General features: G+C 32.0%; 2 protein-coding genes across 8 annotated transcripts; one reads left to right on the top strand and one right to left on the bottom strand.

Moving 5' to 3' along the window:
- Positions 1-4: 4 nt before the first annotated feature.
- LOC105425484 (uncharacterized) lies at positions 5-5,754 on the bottom strand. 7 transcript variants are annotated; one of them, XM_089073322.1, is made up of 5 exons: positions 4,202-4,398; positions 3,729-3,965; positions 3,067-3,456; positions 988-1,599; positions 5-128 (listed from the first exon to the last, which is right to left on the bottom strand). In XM_089073322.1, the coding sequence occupies exons 1-4, from the start codon at positions 4,214-4,216 to the stop codon at positions 1,018-1,020; spliced, it is 1,224 nt and encodes a 407-aa protein (XP_088929448.1). In that variant the 5' UTR covers positions 4,217-4,398; the 3' UTR covers positions 5-128; positions 988-1,017. The 7 variants fall into 7 exon arrangements, with proteins under 7 accessions (XP_088929448.1, XP_088929447.1, XP_088929450.1 ...); XM_089073321.1 differs by lacking the exon at positions 5-128 and adding an exon at positions 4,424-4,745 and having other exon boundaries at positions 604-1,599; positions 4,202-4,340; XM_089073324.1 differs by lacking the exons at positions 5-128; positions 4,202-4,398 and adding an exon at positions 5,534-5,754 and having other exon boundaries at positions 604-1,599.
- Positions 5,755-6,834: 1,080 nt separating this feature from the next.
- Mgtor (nuclear basket protein megator) lies at positions 6,835-18,328 on the top strand. The gene is made up of 12 exons (XM_089073379.1): positions 6,835-7,247; positions 7,505-7,667; positions 7,862-8,083; positions 9,397-9,956; positions 10,124-10,515; positions 11,736-13,493; positions 13,641-16,079; positions 16,214-16,618; positions 16,718-17,077; positions 17,193-17,364; positions 17,460-17,783; positions 18,097-18,328. The coding sequence occupies exons 1-12, from the start codon at positions 7,076-7,078 to the stop codon at positions 18,210-18,212; spliced, it is 7,083 nt and encodes a 2,360-aa protein (XP_088929505.1). The 5' UTR covers positions 6,835-7,075; the 3' UTR covers positions 18,213-18,328.
- Positions 18,329-19,105: the final 777 nt, after the last annotated feature.

Raw genomic sequence — 19,105 nt, 5'->3', positions numbered from 1 at the left:
GGAGGAGAGAGAGAGAGAGAGAGAGAGGAGAGAGAGAATTTATAATGTTGCAATCTTTCAATAAAATTTCTTTGCAACATGCATCTATAATTTTTCTGTACTGGGGTTTACTCTGGGCTACAATACACCTGTAAATAATGAATAATGATTAATTTTTCTCATGCGATGTATACGCGTTCACCGCATAAGAATTAATAGAAAAATAAAAATTTGATGTTTGAAAACTTATTGCAATTAAATATAAATAAAAAAAATAAATCAGTTTTCTTATTTTAAATTTTCATAATTAAATAGTATTTGACTTTTGAATATATATTTTTTAATATATAATTTATATGTTAATTATAAACATAAATTAATCTAAAATTATAGTATGTTACAATTTTATTCAGACAATATAAAATCCCAAATCAAGATATAAGATTTTTAAAATATCTGGATAATTTAATCACATTTCTTTTTCTCTGTATGACGCACAAAAGAACAAATCTTTTATTCAATTGTACATAGATATTCTCTGCATATCATTTTATTTATTTATATCATGTTTAATTGTACAATTAGTATAAAATACTTCTCAATGTTATAATAAGTATTTCATAATATAATATTATTGCATTTATTATCATTAAAATACACATAATTACATATTGAATTGAATTAAAAGCACTTTTACATTTCCAAGTTCTACATGTAACTAAAAATTAAATGATGTAATTAAAAATGATTTATACAACTAACTTACAAAAAGCATTTAAGTAATGAGATATGATTACTACTACTATGATTACTACTAATTATGAAATACTCAATGTAAATGAAAATTTTAATCGACGATATGAAATATTGCAGAATTTGAGAAATTCTTAGAAATATATTAAAAAAGACAGAATTAACAATTTTTAAAAGTGAAGGAAGTCCAGCTGATATTTTTATGTTTTAATATTATATGTGTGTAATATATCTAATATTCAACTATGTAATTACAATCTCTCTGTATTCAATATTCTCACGAGTTTATCCATAACTGATAGTATAACCCATAGATAACATTAGTGTCTCTTTGATTGCGGGATGCAATTGGCGTTCGACGTATCTTGTCAATGCTTGACTAGCACCCTGCAAAAATACATCTTCCATTTCCCTTGTAATATATTCCTGTGATTGCCAACTTTTGTTTGAATCCTCGGAGTCTGTAAGGAATCGATTGTCATCTACTATGAGCTCCCTTACTTCCCGCGATACGTTTTGTGATGAATTCTGTAACTTATCAATTTGATTAAGAATTTTAGTAAAATTGTTAGGCTTCTCCGCCGATTTGCGCCAATTTATTAGAGCATCTGTGAAGTCTCGTGGCGTGATGACCATTGCAGTACGCACGTATCGTTGTCGAGCTGTCGAGCGTTTCTGACGTAGCGACTTGGTGACCCAAGAATTTTTCCTCCATACACCAAAGTTCATCTCAGGAGCATGAGAGTAACGCGGATGTCGACTTTCATTCGGTATGATAATGTCTACTTCTTCAGCGATATCGGCTAATTGTCTTGGTTCCGCTGCATCATACTTATCATTCAAAGATAATAAGAGTGCCGGCGTCACCTGTAAACAGAAGAAAAAGACATAACGAAAAATAATCAAGTACATTAAATTTCTAAAAATAACAGCATAAGTTAACATTGTTATATTATAGCATTAATGTTTATCATTTTCCATAAATATGCAATTATATTTTGTTGCAATTATATTTTGTTCTACTCATTTCTTTCAAATCAAATATCTTAAAACAAGTCTTTTGTCGACATAATTTCCTAATTTAAAATAATTTTCATGTATTGTATTACATTTTAATTAATAATTGCTTTAGCTATTAATAATATTTTTTTGTAACAGCAGTCAAGATATTATTTCTATTTTTACAAGCTATTTTCTTTGTTTTGAATTTATTCTTATTTTACTTCTAACACATATATATTATAAACATACATTATATAAATTACACACTTTTGCAAATTTCTTGTCTGATAATACATTTTGGAAATTTCAGAATCATATTAAAAACACACACATACACACACACACACACACACACACACACACACACACACACACACACACACACACACACATATATATATTAGGGATACCTATAAATAATGTCCTCTTTTAATACTTATCCAAAATTTTATTTTACTTAATGTTTAATGTAGATTCATCTACAAAATATGTACATCATCACTGATAATCTTTTTCCATTTTTCTAACAAATTTTTAATCTTTCTGACAATTTTCATTCTCTTTTTGTAAAATGAAGATGATTTCATAGCATATTTCAGATTTTGATCCAATCGGAAAGGTCGAAAGGTCGTTGTTTAAATTTTTTAAACTAACGCTGGCATGTTCTGATATTCAAGACACTAGAATACACAGAATTAATGATATTTGTAGCATTAGTAGTATTGTTGCTTTTTCGAAACTCATAAAGCATTAAATGTCTAGCATGCACGTTATCCACACTTTAGCTTATCATTCTTAACGATACATTCAAGTTCTTTCAAAATTTTACGATAAATACACTGAATATCAGTAAATTTAATTATTGTACATGTTATATAATAATAAGACACGATTACGAACAAGATGGTACTCTCAAGATGGTACTCGTTTACTCTGAAAAAATGATGTAAGAAACAATTTATTGGTACTCCTTATATAAAAAATAAAATATAAAATGTATAAATGTATATAAAATATACAAATATAAAATTATTTATTAGAATTATTTATTAAAATATGATAATATAAAAGAATTAAATATTATATTGCAATGATTTGTTATTTCAGATAATTTTATATCATTATGTATAGAAAAAATAAGTATATGTATAATATGAAATAGTGTGAGTGTAAAATATTTTAATTTTAATATCTTTTATTTAAAAGAATATTTTCATTTATTTACTTATTTTCTTTTTTTTTAAAATGTTTTTAGCATATTTTTTCGCAATGTGCATATGATATATATTTCTTTTTGTCCGTTTGAGAAAGACTAACTTTTCCAATATTTACCTTATTAATATTAGCTAAATGATACGATGGCCATTTATCCTGTCGTTTAATTTGTTTGTCGATGCGCGTGGGACGACAGCCATACGCATAAATTGACGCAAACCTGGGCTCCAGGAAGCTGGATTCCGTGCGTATACGCATTTGGCCACGTCCACGAGCGATCGGAGAGGTAAGAAAATCTATGCCTGCGCGTCGCAGTCGCAATGTCATTCTGCAAGACTCGGCAGAAATCGAAGCATGATGAATATCTCGTGGCATTAGAGACACCATTCCGGACACCGACAGGTCGTTGAATACAACGCGTGTACTCAAAGAATTGCGATCGGGATCGTATAAGCATTGTTCCACTCGCGCCCAGTGACCTCCGGGTTCCTTTGTGTTTTCCAGAAGCTACAAAATTCATGATTCAATCCAAATAGAAGAAGAAATCATATAAAAGTCAAGATGACGTCAAAATGATGACAAAAAGTCATTTTTCGATTAAATTTTTCCCGAAATCAAAGAATTTTTGAAAATCTTAAATAAATAAATAAAAAATTTTAAAAGATTTTTCTATAATATTTTAAAAGTCCATTTTTTTCTATTTTGTCCAAGTACATACGTATCTATTATTATTTGTAACACAAGTCTTGCACAATCTTAATATTTAGAAAGAATATTACTTTTACTGCCATACGAGAGACAAACATTTCCAGAGGAGCAGAACGCAGTTCGCGTTGATACATCGTTCCGACATCTTCTTCATCTAATTTGTTTTTTTTAATAGAATCTCTGTGAAGTGCATCCAAAGCACGTTCCAGTCGTCCACTACATGCATCCCAATCGCTAGTAGCAGCAAACGCAAAATTGATCGACACGAGTTTAAATAACCAAATTGTCGACTGTCTGAACTGCATCACCTGCGATAAACATTACGATTTTATTCATTATGCGAAAAGTAAAAAAAAAAACAATTATTGATTTACAACTAGCAATAAATTAAGGGCAAATTTTTAATTTTTACAGAATCAATTATTTTTTATAATAATAAAAAATAATATAGAAAAAAAATATAATGCCTCTGAATTGTAGCAATATTTAATTAACAAATAAATCAATCAAATGTTTATATTGTGAGACGTATAACAACGATTACAGGCTTCATATGCATATATCGCCATTAAAATATCTTGCAAGGCATATCCTGTAGAAACTCGGTGAACTCGAGACGCCGAAACAGAGCATGAAAGCGTCTCCATCCCGCTTGTCGCCAACAACAATCGGATTGTGTGAAACTAGGAAGTATGATCTTTTGGGCAGTTCATTATTGTTAATTATAGCACGCAACAAAGCGATACGAATCTATAGATCTGCTAACCTGATTTCTGACATATTCAATTCTTATTTGGCAAAAGAAATATTGAAAGAATCAATAAGTGGGGTTAATTTAAGATAAATTTTTAATTTAACAAAATCTCTCTCGATTTCTATTTCAATAAATAAAACTTTACGTATACATATTAAACTATACTAGGTTAACAATTTACTAGAAAATCTAATCAAAATAAAAAAAAGTATTTAATTTTTTAATTGGCTGGCGACTTAACAGTCATAATATGATGCGTGTATTCACGCATTACATTGCTGGTATTGTTTACAAGTACGAAGTACAGACGAATCAAGTTGCGAGATTTTACGATGGTGCTATGGCGAAATTACATTGTTCGCTCTTGTATGCAAATGCAAAATCAAACTTCATTTATCTCACCATCATCTCGCGCTCTGTTAATCATTTTGGCCGCGTTCAGATATTTGCACAGCGATTTGACAATTCATTTCCTTAACTTCTTATTACATTATTATTCAAAATATTATAAGAAGGCTAACGCATGTACATAGAATTTAATGTGAATTGAATATAGTATCATATGATATTTCGCATATAACTCATGAAAATTTTCATTTCATTTTATTCAAAATATAAATAATCCTGCAAAAAATGTTTTTATTAATCATAAACACACGCATGTGTTTGATGTTGGTTCGATGATTTTATTATATTTTTTTCATGTGCGAAGTTAATATTTAAATTATATATATATATATATATATATATATATATATTTTTTTTTTAAATCTCATAGTAAAATCAAAAGTTCAAAATAAAATCCAATAGAAGACAAATCTTGCGAGTAATATTTTTAATGCATTTATTCATAAAATTTCAGAGAATTTTAATTTAAAATAAATAGAAATTTTAACAAATTATGATAAAAATCTTTTAATATTTTTAATACTTTTTTTCGAAAACCCAATAAATTAAGTTTAAAAAATTGGAAGTGTTTTGTTTCGTCGAAAGATATCTCTTTTCCTTGAACATTTTTGTCGCTCTGATTATCATAGAGCATATGCTTTCACTATAAATAAATGTAAATAAATTTCGTTATATTTGTTATACTTGTAACTTTGAAAATAATCGTATACTTACTTCGTGAAATATACGGATTGTTCTCGTCTTCCGACGATATCAGCTGGTGTTTGTGATAATGCACACAGAATCGCTCGCACCTTTTCGCGCCGAGACATCGAAGAATAATGAAAGTGCTACTACGCACCTTTCGAAACGTACCGTAGAGATTCACGCTAGAATCATCCTTTCCTCTTGGCAAACGTTGCGCACAATTGCTATACAATAAGAGAGAGACATGAAGTAAAAGGTAATGAGGTAAAATGTGTGGTCCAAATGTAGGACGGGCCATTATATTTTTATACATTCTAATTAATAGATAAAATATTTTTAAAACCATATTACAGTTTAAATTATCTGTAATTTATAACAATATTTCATTTACATAATTCTAAGTACTTTATAATACGATAAATATAAATATATATAAAAAATTAGATAGCACACATATATGTAAAAAAATATATTATTAATATATTATACAAAGTGATCACAAAATAAATTTTTTTTTTTTTTTGAAGGACAAAATATTATTTTGCTTTTAATTATAATGTTTCTCACATTTATTATTAATGTCAAAAATTATTATAAAAAAATTTATTTTTATTATATTATTTTTTATTATATTTTTTATTTTTTAACTCATTGACCAAAACTCGCTAATAAATAATATATTACGATAATAATATATAATAATCATATATAACAATTAGATAAAGTATAAAAATAATATTAATAAAAACAATCATTATACAATTACAAATAATATGTGTTATACGTAAAATTGAGTTTTATTAGCGTAACATACGTATTAAAATAAAATAATATTTATTTTATTTAAATTGCCGCTGAAAAATGAACGAATAAAAAGGCCAAGCTCTGATTGGCTATAACAAAATATGCGCAAGAACACGCTATGACTGGGTTCCGCCAAAACATGCGCGCATTTTGTTACATTTTTAGTATACGTGACATGAACTATAGATAAATGCGCGCACATGCGCTTTAGTCCCCAGTCTATCGGTCAATAGGCGGGTGACACCCGTTTGACCACTAGCCACTTACAGAGGCCGGCGCCTAGAATTTTTCCACTGTTCAAGCGCTGTGAGTGGCTAATGATCAATCGGGACGTGGTTAAACGGATGTCATCCTCAATAGGTGATTTAAGCCTTAAATCATAACAAATTGACCAATCATAGTCGATTATTCTCCTATTCTTCGATTATGATTCGTCCATTTCTTATGGTTTAAGGCTTAAATCACTCATATTGTAGATCGAGACTTACAGAATTCAGCCCATGTCTACTTTCCCATGCGTAGCCCTTGTTTCTTTACATCACGCTCCTCATTGTATGTACAGGAGCCATGCTATTTGATCGCTGTTAATCGTTATTTGATGACGAGTGATTGTGAGCGGCGGATGTCTGTGTTTGTATTAACATTTATTAATTGAAAATGCAAATGTGACTTTTATTTAAGAAAGTTTGACACTTTAGTTTTGAAATCTAGAAACGTTAGTCGTAAAGTTAGATTAATATAACCTTGGTAAATAACCCGATCAACATGGAAGCCGCTGAGGAGAACGAGCCAAACGTTCTCCGTGAGATAATAACCGATGAAGAATTGGCACAAATTCCAAAGGAATTAACAAGGAAGATTAATGCGCATTTTAATGCAAAATTCGAGGAGTTTATTACTGCTAAGGCAGTTTTTGAGACGAACCGAAAATGTTTAGGTAAATTGGATAGTAATTCGGATTTCGCGTTTCTTTCTGTTTGAAAAATTTTTATTTATATATTTCGAAACTTACACTTTTTACGTATCCTTTCCTACATCTAATTAAATTTAGATCTCTATTTTATTTTATTCAGTCATTTGCCTAAAACAATGCAGTTTCTTTTATTCCACATGTTGAAAATATGAAAAAATTTATTTAAAAAAAATCTTAAATGCTGTGAAATGTAAAACTTTATATGTTGTGCTGACTTACAGAACAAAATTTAGAGAAAGCACAAAAGCAATCTGCAGAACAAAAGTTAGAGCTTGATGAATGTAGAGCAAAATTAGAGCTAGCAGAAAAGACCAATACAGAATTATCTAATAATCTTGAGGAAGTAAAAACTGAAGTACATAGATTACAAGAGTCTGTCAAACGGTAAAATTGCAATTAATCATACAATGTTATACAATGTAATAAAGTATAATTTTATATTTATATGATAATAGTAATATATAATAGTAATACATCATAATAATATATAATAGTAATATATACAAAATAATTGAAAACTATAATGCCTATTTTTGACTATTTATTTCTTTCATAATTATACTTGATATATATTGCAGATTGGAGAAAGAAAATAGTGAATTGCGTAGACAAAGAGATATAGTTACAGATGAAACAAATGCACTACAATCACAAGTTGAAAGACGAGATACTGAAATTGAAAGAATGCGTACTGAATTATCTTCTTTAAGTTCCCAACTTCAAAATGCTATTGCAGTTAAATGTCAAACTTTAGCTGAGACAGAAGAAATTCGTAGTCGAGAGATGACTTTAGACTTCAAGTAAGTTAAAAAGAAAAGACTAATTTTTTTAAATATATAAAGAGTTATATGTATAATATATATATATATATATATACACACACACACACATACATACACATACATACATACATATGCACATGCACATGCGTGCACACACATACACACTACTGTGGTCAAAAAGTATGGCAATTGGCTTCTTGAAACTATGCATCTCGAACATTGAAGAATTTTTCTTTTTTTGATTGAACTGTTTCTAATATCTGTCTAATATCCGAAGTATCACAAGTATCATTACCTTTTTTAATCTATAAATAAATGCTTGTTTTAATTGAAAAAAAAAAATACTTTCAGCAATTTTTAATTTCTTCATGCACAAATATTTATTTGTAGATTAAGAAAAGTAATGACGTGAAATTTTTGACAGAAATTAAAAACTGTCTAACTAATCTAAAAAATTTTTTTTTTATATATTTGAAAAAAATTTTTTTTTATATATTTTTTTTATATATTTGCGCGTTTAAGTGAGTCAATCCCCAAATCTTTTGATTATTACATATACACACACACACACACACGCGCGCGCGCGCGCGCGCACACACGCACACAATTATATCTAAATAACGATGAAAAGGCATGTTTTTGTTGTATTTGGGGAAAGTAAAATAGACATCTTTAGTTTTTTGAGGCAAGAAATCTAATTGTGCTAGTTAAAATTGCCATATGATGAAAACACATAAAAATTGAAGAATTGAACTTGAGTCAGAAAAACCCATAATGTCGCAGTTATTTGCAAGACAAATCTTATACTATACAGTGCATCATTCTTCGACATTATAAATATAAAAATATATTTAGTGAAAATATCAGATGCAACAGAAAGTTAGTGTCTGCTTGAACATAATTCGAGTTAGCTTCTTCCACTTGACGATATATCATGTCTATACTTATATGTAAACGTTCCATTGTGTCTAAGATATTTTCATTATTAAATAAAATTCTATATTTTCTATCTAAATCACAGTATATTATTGATTCATGGCAACCTGTCTTTTGAATGACTAGGATGCCGCATGTTTTGCTATTTAACTTCAATTTTTGTGTTATGTAGTTTTAACTAGTACCATTCATTTCTCGTTAGAAAAACTAAAATAAATAATGTTTGTTTTAATTTCCTTATGCACAGTAAAAACAGGTCTTTTTGTAACATCGTTCTTTATTTGAACATATAAATTGTTATTTAGATTTATTAGTATATTCTACATGATTTGTAACAGTGAATAAATTATTAATTTTAATAATACTTATTTTTAATTTAAATCACATATGCATAGAGAGAAACGATTAGAGCAAGAGCGAGTGCTTCTTTCTCAACAAATGGCGAGCCTTGAAGAAGAATTGGCCAAGAGGACCTCTGAACTTCAGACGGCAAGATCCGAAGCCTCTGCCAGAGCTCTTTTAATTGACACCAAGTTATCACAACGTGAAGAAGAACTGAGAATAGCTAATGAAACCAATTCTCAATTACGAGAATCTATTTCTTCTCTTCAAAAACAATGTGATGAACTAGCTCAGAAAGTGGAACAACAGAGAACCCATGAAATTGCTATAAATGATTCTTATCAAAAAGAAATTAATGCACAAAAGAATCTAACTAATTTATATGAATCGATGAAGGATGATGCTAATGCCAAGGCTGAGGAAATTTCTAATGCAGCGAGCGAGCTACAAAAACTTGTAGACAGCACCGCAGAAGAATATGGCACTTTAGAGACAAAGTACAATCAACTATTACTTCAGCACAAGCAAGATATTGATAACAAGGAACAAAGTATCCAGGAATTGACGAAAGAGTTGGAACATGCTAATGAATTACTAAAGAATATTCAACAAGGTAGAATGCATATTTGTATGTCGTATTAGTCCGTTAATGTATAGCATATATCTGATCCCTTAAGTTGTGTCATTATGTTACATTTTTAAATTATTTCTCTTATTTTTCTATATATATTTACGATAATATTAATTTATAATGATAATAACATTTATAAACTTATGCAGAGAAATTGAACCAAGCTGTAGAACAGTTGGCACCTACAGCAGCTATAACCAGTCGAGTGTTACGAAGAGGTTTAAGTCTCACGCAAATTTATACTCAACTAGTTGAAGTCACTAATGAATTGACTTTGGAAAGAGAAGAAAATGAACGTTTGAAATCTCAAATGGATGTAATTCTTCATGAGTTGGAGCAGAAAGCGCCGTTAGTACAACAACAACGTCAAGATTATGAAGTGGCTATGGCGAATATCGCAACGCTGACAAGCAGATTGGACGAACTTCTCGTAGAGAATCAACGACTTCACGAAAATTCTGACGAAACTAACCATCTTATCAAGCATCATAGTACAGAAAATCAAAGGCTGAAAACTGAATTGGCTGACTTGGCTAGACAAGTGAGTTAAATCTTATATACAGAATACCTCATTTTAATTAAAACAGTTAATTTCTGGATATCACAACAGAAAATCACGAGATTTTAGAAAAAAATATTACAAAAGTTTTATGACTTCAAAGGGAACATAAAATGCTATTGGTTTGACTTTGGATTGTTTTTTTTTTTTCTCTTTTCCTCCGGTTGGAGGATGTCGGATTAATTCCGACTATGTGTCTTCAACCCTAGGGTTATATAACACAGGTTTATCTAAATCCTTTATAAGTTTCTCTGTATTCTGTGATATTCTAGTTCAACTTTCTCTTTATCCACGTTTAGCTTTCTCTTTATCCTTAACAAATTGCATGACGCAACACAAAAATTCATGTGAGGACAAAAGACGTCCCACTCACTCGATGGCTAAAGACCAACTTTTCTCTTTGGATTGTTTGTCACTTGAAGGTTATGTGGAAGATCATCTTTAATTTTTTAAATAGAACTTCTATTTTTTATTGCATATTTTTGTCACTTAGCTGGAGACCTTTTCACTACATTTAAGCATTTTTTCATTATGTATTTTCTAAATTATGAATTATTCTAATACTTTCATGCACATAATAATGAGATGAGTCAATTAATGTAAAAAAAATACTACTGTTAAAAAAAAAATGGAGAATTGCAGTTTGCAATAATGTATCTTTTTTTAAAAAAACAACTATGTATTTTTCTTACTATTTTTTACTATTTTACTAATTCATCTCACTCTAATTCTATGCATAAAAGTATTAAAATATAATTGCCAAAAAATAAATAGTTTACAAGATATTTTATGTGCTTTATATCAAATATATCATATGCCAATTCAAGTCTCATAACTCAGAAAATATTTCATGAAAAAATACTTTATTATAGTATGTAATATTATTGTATGTAATGAGTTACAATAATATGTAATAAAAAATGGAAGTTTCTATAACAACCTTCATATGATGGCAAATACACTCAAGATTAAATTAATGGCATCATCTTATGTTTTTCTTGAAGTCATAAAAAACTTTTGTAAGAAACTTTTTTTTTTCTAAAATCTCGTGATTTCTAAAAATTGGCTGTTTTAATTAAAATTGGACATTTTGTATATTTTGTATATTTTTTACACACTATAATAGAGTAAGAATGTAAAAATAATATAGATCCATTGTTATATATATATATGATTATGAAATTTTTTTTATGTTCTTGTAGGTCTGTTATTTGCTTAAAGAAGTTCAAGAAAGTCGTACTGGTATTCGTGTAGAAACCAGAGATTTATCTTCTTCTATAGACACTGATGACATTTTGTCATCGCAGATTATCAGCAAGAAATTAGTGACTTTTAAAGACATTGAGGAATTGCAGGAGAACAATCAAAAACTCTTAGCAGTTGTTCGCGCATTGTCATCCAAACAAGAGGAAATTGAACGAGCTACTGATGAAATAAATTCAGGCGAAATGAAAGAGAAGCTTGATCGTTATATGGAACAGTTGACAGAAATGCAAGCTGCGCAAGAAAGACAATCAAAGATGTTGGATGGTCTTTTGAAGCAGAGAGACATGTACAAGAATATGTATCAACAAATAAAAAATTCCAATGAAAAGAGAAAGGAGGAAATAGGAAAGGATATCGAAGCGTCCAAACTAGAAGAGGAATCCAAAATAGTGAAAAATGATGATGAAAAGCAAGATTTATCCAAAAAGTTAAAAGAGACTGAGGATAAATGTAAACATATTTCAGATGAATATGAAATATATCGAAAAGAACGAACCGCGCATGAAAAGATGTTGAGTGAAGAAGTTGAAAGACTCAGGAAAGAGGCAGAAGCAAATTCAGCGAGATGTTGTAGATTGAGAGCGCAGTTGGATTCGGCAAACGAAAGATTCACGCTTTTACAAGGAAATGTTGCTTCTTACAAGTCCCAAATCAAAACACTTGAAGAGAAATGCACTAATTACAGTGTCACCATTAGCAAACATGAACAAAGTATTATGATTTTAAAAGATGAAACACTTGCAGCTCAAACTCGTTTATCACGAGCGGAAGTTCAACTAGAGAACCTTCGTCAAGAACGCCAACTTCTGCGAGATTCTGAGGGACGTCTTCTAAAAGAACGAGAGATTTATCAAAGAGAAAGACAAACTCAAGCTTTACTTAAAGCAGATATGGAGTCTATTAAGGCTAGTTTAGAGCGAGTCCAGGCTGAAGGACAACTAAGAGCCGAGCACAGACTCGATGACGCCAATAGAGAGTGTGCGGCTCTTCGACGCCGTCTTCAGGAAGAACAAGATCGTTTCAGAGAATTGGCAGGTCATTTAGAGAGACAGTTAGCAACCGTTCAGGAGAGATTAAAAGAGGAACGTGAGTTGAATGAAAGATTAAAAACGGAGCTGGATCAAGCAAGAGAAATTGAAGCTCAAAGCAGTCAAAAAATTGATCAATTAAACAATAAACTGAGACAAGTAGCCGCCCATTCCATTGCTAAGCCCTTGACGGGTGATGAAGGTCTCGTGAAGAAAGTAAAGGAATTGGAGATGCAACTGAGCGCCTCTGAAGTCGAAGCAAAGTCACTCTCCGAACAATTAAAGGCAGCTAGACAACAGAGTCAACAGTATTGCGACATTGCTGAAAGCGCTGAAACACAACTAAGAGAATTAACAGCCGAATATAACAAGTGTAAAGAAGAACTAGAGAACGCCCTGAAAGAATCGCGAGTAGAGGTTATTTCATTACAGAAAAGGGTGAAGGAACTGGGTGATGATTTGGCGAAGATGTCAAATGGTAAACAAGAAACCGATTCAGAATTAAGAGATAGATTGGCTGAGGCCAATAGAAAGCTCGAAGAATTGGATGAATTAAAAGTTGAATTGGAATTGTTGAGAAACGATCTAAAATCTGTCTCTGTCACGGCCAAAGAAGCAGAAGACAAATATACTAAAGAAATGATGCAACATTCATCTGATTTACAGGTAAATTTAGTGATAAAAAAAGGATATATTTATTAATTTTTATAATTAATATTAACTGATTATTATTTATTTATTAATTTTATAATTATTTATAATTAATAGTTATTATAAATTTATAATCTATTTTTTACATAAATATTTTTGTAGATTTTGGCAAAACTGAAAGAAGAAGCTCAGCAAGTTCAACAGCGACTTGACATTCTGACTCAAGAACGAAATGCAGCAGTAGAAGCTCTCGAAATTGAGAAATCAGCCTCGAAACAAAGAGAACAGAAATTCATGAACGAGCTCAATGAAGCCCAAACAAGAATCACAGATCTGGATACTCAAAATGTACTTTTACACAATCAGATTCAGGAATTGGGTGATCGAATAGCCATCATGCAGAGTCAACAAACCAAGATAAGTGGAAGAGATAGTCCTGATACGAGTCTGGAAATTCTAAATAAGAGTTTCTCTTCTTTGGAAGAAAATTCTAATTCAATTGAACAGTTGTTGAAAGTTATGAAGTATTTAAGAAGAGAGAAGGACTTAGCTTTAGCCAAATCTGATGTTCTTCGAGCTGAAAATCTTAGATTGAAATCACAAATCGAAGTAATGGGGAAACGGTTAAAAGAAACCGAAATTTTGCTCAATTCTGAGCGAGAGAAAGCTGAGATTGATATAAGGACTACATCCAAGCATGCAGAATTATTGCGCAAAGTAGAGACCTTAAATGCCATCACAGATTCTAATCGAATTCTCAGAGAAGAAAGAGATAATCTGAGTATGAAAGTTAACGAACTAACAGCTAAAGTAAATGCTTTATCAGAAGAAGTAATACCTCTTCGAGACATATCCAGAGATTTAACAGCTAAAACTGAAGCTTTAACAGAAGAAAACAATAGTTTGAAAGGCGAGGCAACCAGATGGAGACAAAGAGCGAATACATTACTGGAACGAGCGAATAAAGCCAGTCCTGAAGACTGGCGACGACTTCAAACTGAAAGAGAAAACCTGAGCAAGTTATTAACATCCGAAAGAGAAACTTATGCAAAAAAAATTGAAGAATTTAATCAGATGAAAACAGAGAAAGTAAAACTCGAGGAACAGCTGACGCAATTACAAAAACAGATACAAACCCAAGATGAACAAATGTCACGAGCATCAGAAGAAGCTCGCAAATTAGGTCAAGATCTTAATGAGGCATTAGCTGATTCTTCTTCAAAGGCAAAGGATTTGATATCCCTTAAAAAGGAACTTGGTGAAAAAGAGGTCATTCTTAATGATATTAGAAATAAGGAAATTCAGATACGCAAAATAGCTAAGAAATATAAAACACAATTTGAGGAACTTGCGAGAACCGTCGAGGAAGAAAAAAATCGCAGTGAAGAAACTAGAAACGAGGGCACTTCTGGTATAACAACGCAGGAACGAGAAGATCAATTGCGAGAAGAAGGTCGCCAAGAGCTCCGTCAAGCGAATACAGAACTCATAACGAAAATAGATGACTTAACTCGTCAAATGACAGCGGCTCAAAGTGAGACCGATAATTTGAGAAAGGAAATTGAGGCTATGAACCGTAATAGTGTAGAGAAGGAGGAGAGGGCAAAACAAGTTCTTAAGGGAGCCAGAACGAAAATTATGCAGCTGACCGAATCGAAGAAAGTATGCGAAAAAGAATTATTAGATTTAAAATCCAGAATAGAGTCCGTAGGAAGCAATACAGGAGTTCAAGGAGATTCTGATACTGAACATGACGCGCGATTAGTAGCACTGAAATCACAGATGGAAGGTCGTATTTCTAGATTGGAACATGAGAAATCAGAGATACAGGCTGAGAAAGAAGCGCTTTTGCTGCGAGTTACTCAACTCCAGAGGCAATTGTCAGGAGTGAGTGCTATAAGCGCGACTACGGAACCACCGACAGCAAATATTAAACCGATGTCAGCCAGGGCAGAAACACCACTGGCCAGTATCAGACCAATGAGCGTGGTAGTTCAATCACGAACGGCTGCCGTTTTACCGACTACAGCTGGTGCACCAGTTATGGTTGCTCCACATCAAATGCAGCAACAGGTAGTGCATACTACAGAGACGAGTTCACCGACTAGCAGTCTTACCGACTTCCAACCGGCTAGTACTAGTAGTTCTTCGCAAAGTGCACAAACTAGCAGTCTACGCCAGTTGGTGGTACAACCTCAACTAAGTGAATCAGCGGAATCGACGCAGAGAGAAGATCCAGAAAGTGCGGAAACACTTAATTTGCAGCCGCAACAGCAACAATGTCAGCAACAACAACAACAGCAGCAACAGACTGTTGCATTAGTAAGCCCAAGAGTGGAACAGCAACAACAACAGCAACAGATCACTATCAGTGATCAACAGCAGACTGTAGCAAGCAGCTCTACACAATCAGTCAGTACTTCTCAAGCTTCCACAGGACTTAAAAGATCCCGAGGCTTAGACTCAACTGCTTCCGGCTCGGGAATAATTGAAGGATTGGATCACGGACGTCAGGAGCAAGCGCAGAGTCCAAAAACTAAAAGAAGTAGACAGGACATTAGTGCAACCGCAAGTGCCAGCGCTTCGGAAGTGGAGTATCAAGTAAGAATGATAAAAAGAAAAAAAAAAGAATGAATTATTTATAATTTTCTGTTTTTTATCTAATTTTATTTAATTTTCTGTTTTCATATAATTTCAAGAGTAGTGTTTTAACTCCAATATTAATAATGGCTCAGGTACCCACATCAAGTCAGAGAGATCAAGATGAAGAAGTAGAAGAAGGTTGTGTAGTAGTAGTAGACTGTGATGAGGGTGAAGGTGGAGGCAATCATCAAACCCAGGAAGAAGAAGAATTTGACAATGATCCGTACGAAGAAATGGAGGAAGAAGAAGAAATGCCCTATGAAGTGGAAGTTGAAGTTGAACGAGACAACAACGAGGTAGAAATTATCATGGAGGAGGATTCTACCAGTGTTGAAATCCCTAGACAAGGTCAAGCCACTATTCCTGCCAATCAGCAACAATCTGAAGCCATTAGCAGCGCTGGACCAACAGGCGAGCCTCCCACGTCTTTTACAGCAAGATCATCTAGAGGCATTGCACCTATGCCTAGACAACAGCAACAGCAACATCTTCTTTTGGTTGATATTTAAAACATTTATGACACATATTTTATTTATCAAACTTTATGAAATTTATATCATAATGTAACTTATCGTTATTTTTTTTTTTTTCAAAAGCCACAACAAGGTTACGAGGATGGTGGCGACGATTGCATCGTACCAAGCACACCTACTCTCTTCGTTCCTCGTCGCGACGGTTTTGGTGAAGCTGTTAGCTCTCCGCAGGTGCCACAAGGTCGTTTCACTTTTGGAGATTCTTCGACACCTACAACCGCTTCTTCAACGCCATCCTTGACAACACCTACAGGCTGTACTACTAGAATCTTTGGTTCAACTGCTTCTGCCGTGGTTCAGGTTGTCCAAGAAAGCCTAGAGGACAACAGAATTGATTTGACACAACTGGAAGATGGTGGAACTGGTCGTAGTGTTCCTACCACGCCGCTTCAAGTTTCTCCAGCTGCAGATTTGCCTCCTTCGGTAAAAAGGAAAATTTCTATTCTTTACTATAATTCCTATAAAAACTTAATATTATTATTTAATTATGTTATTATTTGATGTTCTACAATTTTTTTTCTAATTCTCATTGTAACAGACCAGTAGCCAATCTGAAGAACAAGAGACAACTGTGACACCTGTTGCTGTAACAGCCACTTCCGGAGATAATTCCGAAGAAACTAACATTCCCAGTATTCGCATTGTCGGTGCAGATGACCAACAACATGGTCATCTAACTGAAGCCACAGAATCTACAACTCCAAGCGAAGGTCTTATTAAATCTAATTAAATTTATCAAAAAAGTTTAGTTTATAAGAAAATAAGTACGAATAAAAATCTTATCGTTTTTTTTTTCTTTTTATAGGTGTGAGTTTGGAAAGTGAGAAACGAGGGGAAGAATCGGTTGCTTTGGCATCCGGGGAAGATGACACCGTAGACACGGTAGAAGCGACAGAAGAAGCAGGAAGCGAACTTGCTGAAGACGAAGTTGAAGAGGAAAACCGCGAAGCAGAGGCCTCGCCATCCAGTAATACTCGTCAAAGAACAATGGCAGCGAGTCTAGCAGCCGCAGGCGATTCTAATAGTGCCAGAGGAGTAACAGTGAGAAGATCACCGAGGTCACCCTTCAGGGCGGCAAGAGGCGCGAGGCCTACTCCAATTGTGTGGGGAGAAACCCAGTCGGGTAGAGGTAGACATAACAATAGCGTGATTAAATAAGTTTTAATTTATTTCGACAACGAAATAAGTCTTGTCTCAGTTTTGTTGTCACTTGTGTGTTCGTTTTAGAGATAAATGATTTATTCTTAGTAACTTTCAACATATTACAACTTATTCAACATAAGTGTAACATACGATTAATATATTTCATCACTTTCATATAAATGAAATATGTATCTACTATGTATCTACTTTCTCTATCAATGTTTTCTGTATAAATAATAAATATATATTTAATATATAAATATTATATATGTATGCGTATATGCTATCTCTGTTTGCAGGACAACCTGTGATGCGAGGACATGCAACTAGAGGGTCTACCAATGAAGGGGGACGAGGACGAGGGGCGCGAGGCCGACGAATGCGCTCGAAATACCCTTATGCTCGATATTCGTAATGTTGGACATCATCTTCTGTGTTTTGTGTATGTTTTTTATTCGTCAAATAGATTGTAATGTCGATTTATGTTAAACAAGAATAAAAGAAATTCTAATAAACTTATTTAATCATTTATGTCATATATGAATATTTTTTGATGTTTCTAATCATTTTTTTTAAAAAATGTGCAGAAATGTTTCAAAGTAGAGATGTTTATACTATTTTTTTATTTTTTTTCGAATAAATCTAGTTAAAAAAGATTGAAAATTTGATATTTTTGTAAAAAAGGATCGAAACGTTTCATTTTTTTTTTAAATCTTATAAAGAATTAATTAAATTTTATTTAAATTTTAGATTTTTAAGAAAATAAAGTTTTATATATATAATTTATTTATATATATATATATATATTATTATATATATTATTTATATATATATATATATATATATATAATTTTCCGTAAAAGATTTTAAGGAAATATATTTCCTTCTTGAATTTAATTGTTCATTTGAAAAACATTTTAACCGATAATCTCAAAGTCTTTTACGGACATATAAAAAGTTAAATACAACAACTATATAATTTAAATGGAATTTGATCTTTCATTTAGCATACGAACTAGCAACATTTTTTTGTGAGACTGATTTTGCAAAAAAGGTGTCCATGAGCATCGGCATTGACATAACAATAGTGTAATAACTTTCGTTTGGGCATCAGTCCAATTCTTCTCACATGTTTGCGTGTTAATTCGAAAATTTATATTGTTTTACTATTTCCGTCTTTTATATGTGTGTACGCATGCACGCGCGCGCGCGCGCGCGTGTGTGTGTGTGTGCATGATATGTAAAATATATATGTATGTATGTATGTATGTATGTGTATATATATATATATATATATATATATATATA

Source organism: Pogonomyrmex barbatus, unplaced genomic scaffold (assembly GCF_055798465.1).
Source record: "Pogonomyrmex barbatus isolate J1 unplaced genomic scaffold, ASM5579846v1 scaffold15, whole genome shotgun sequence".
NCBI lineage: Eukaryota > Metazoa > Arthropoda > Insecta > Hymenoptera > Formicidae > Pogonomyrmex > Pogonomyrmex barbatus.
This window is presented reverse-complemented; position numbering and strand designations above follow the sequence as displayed.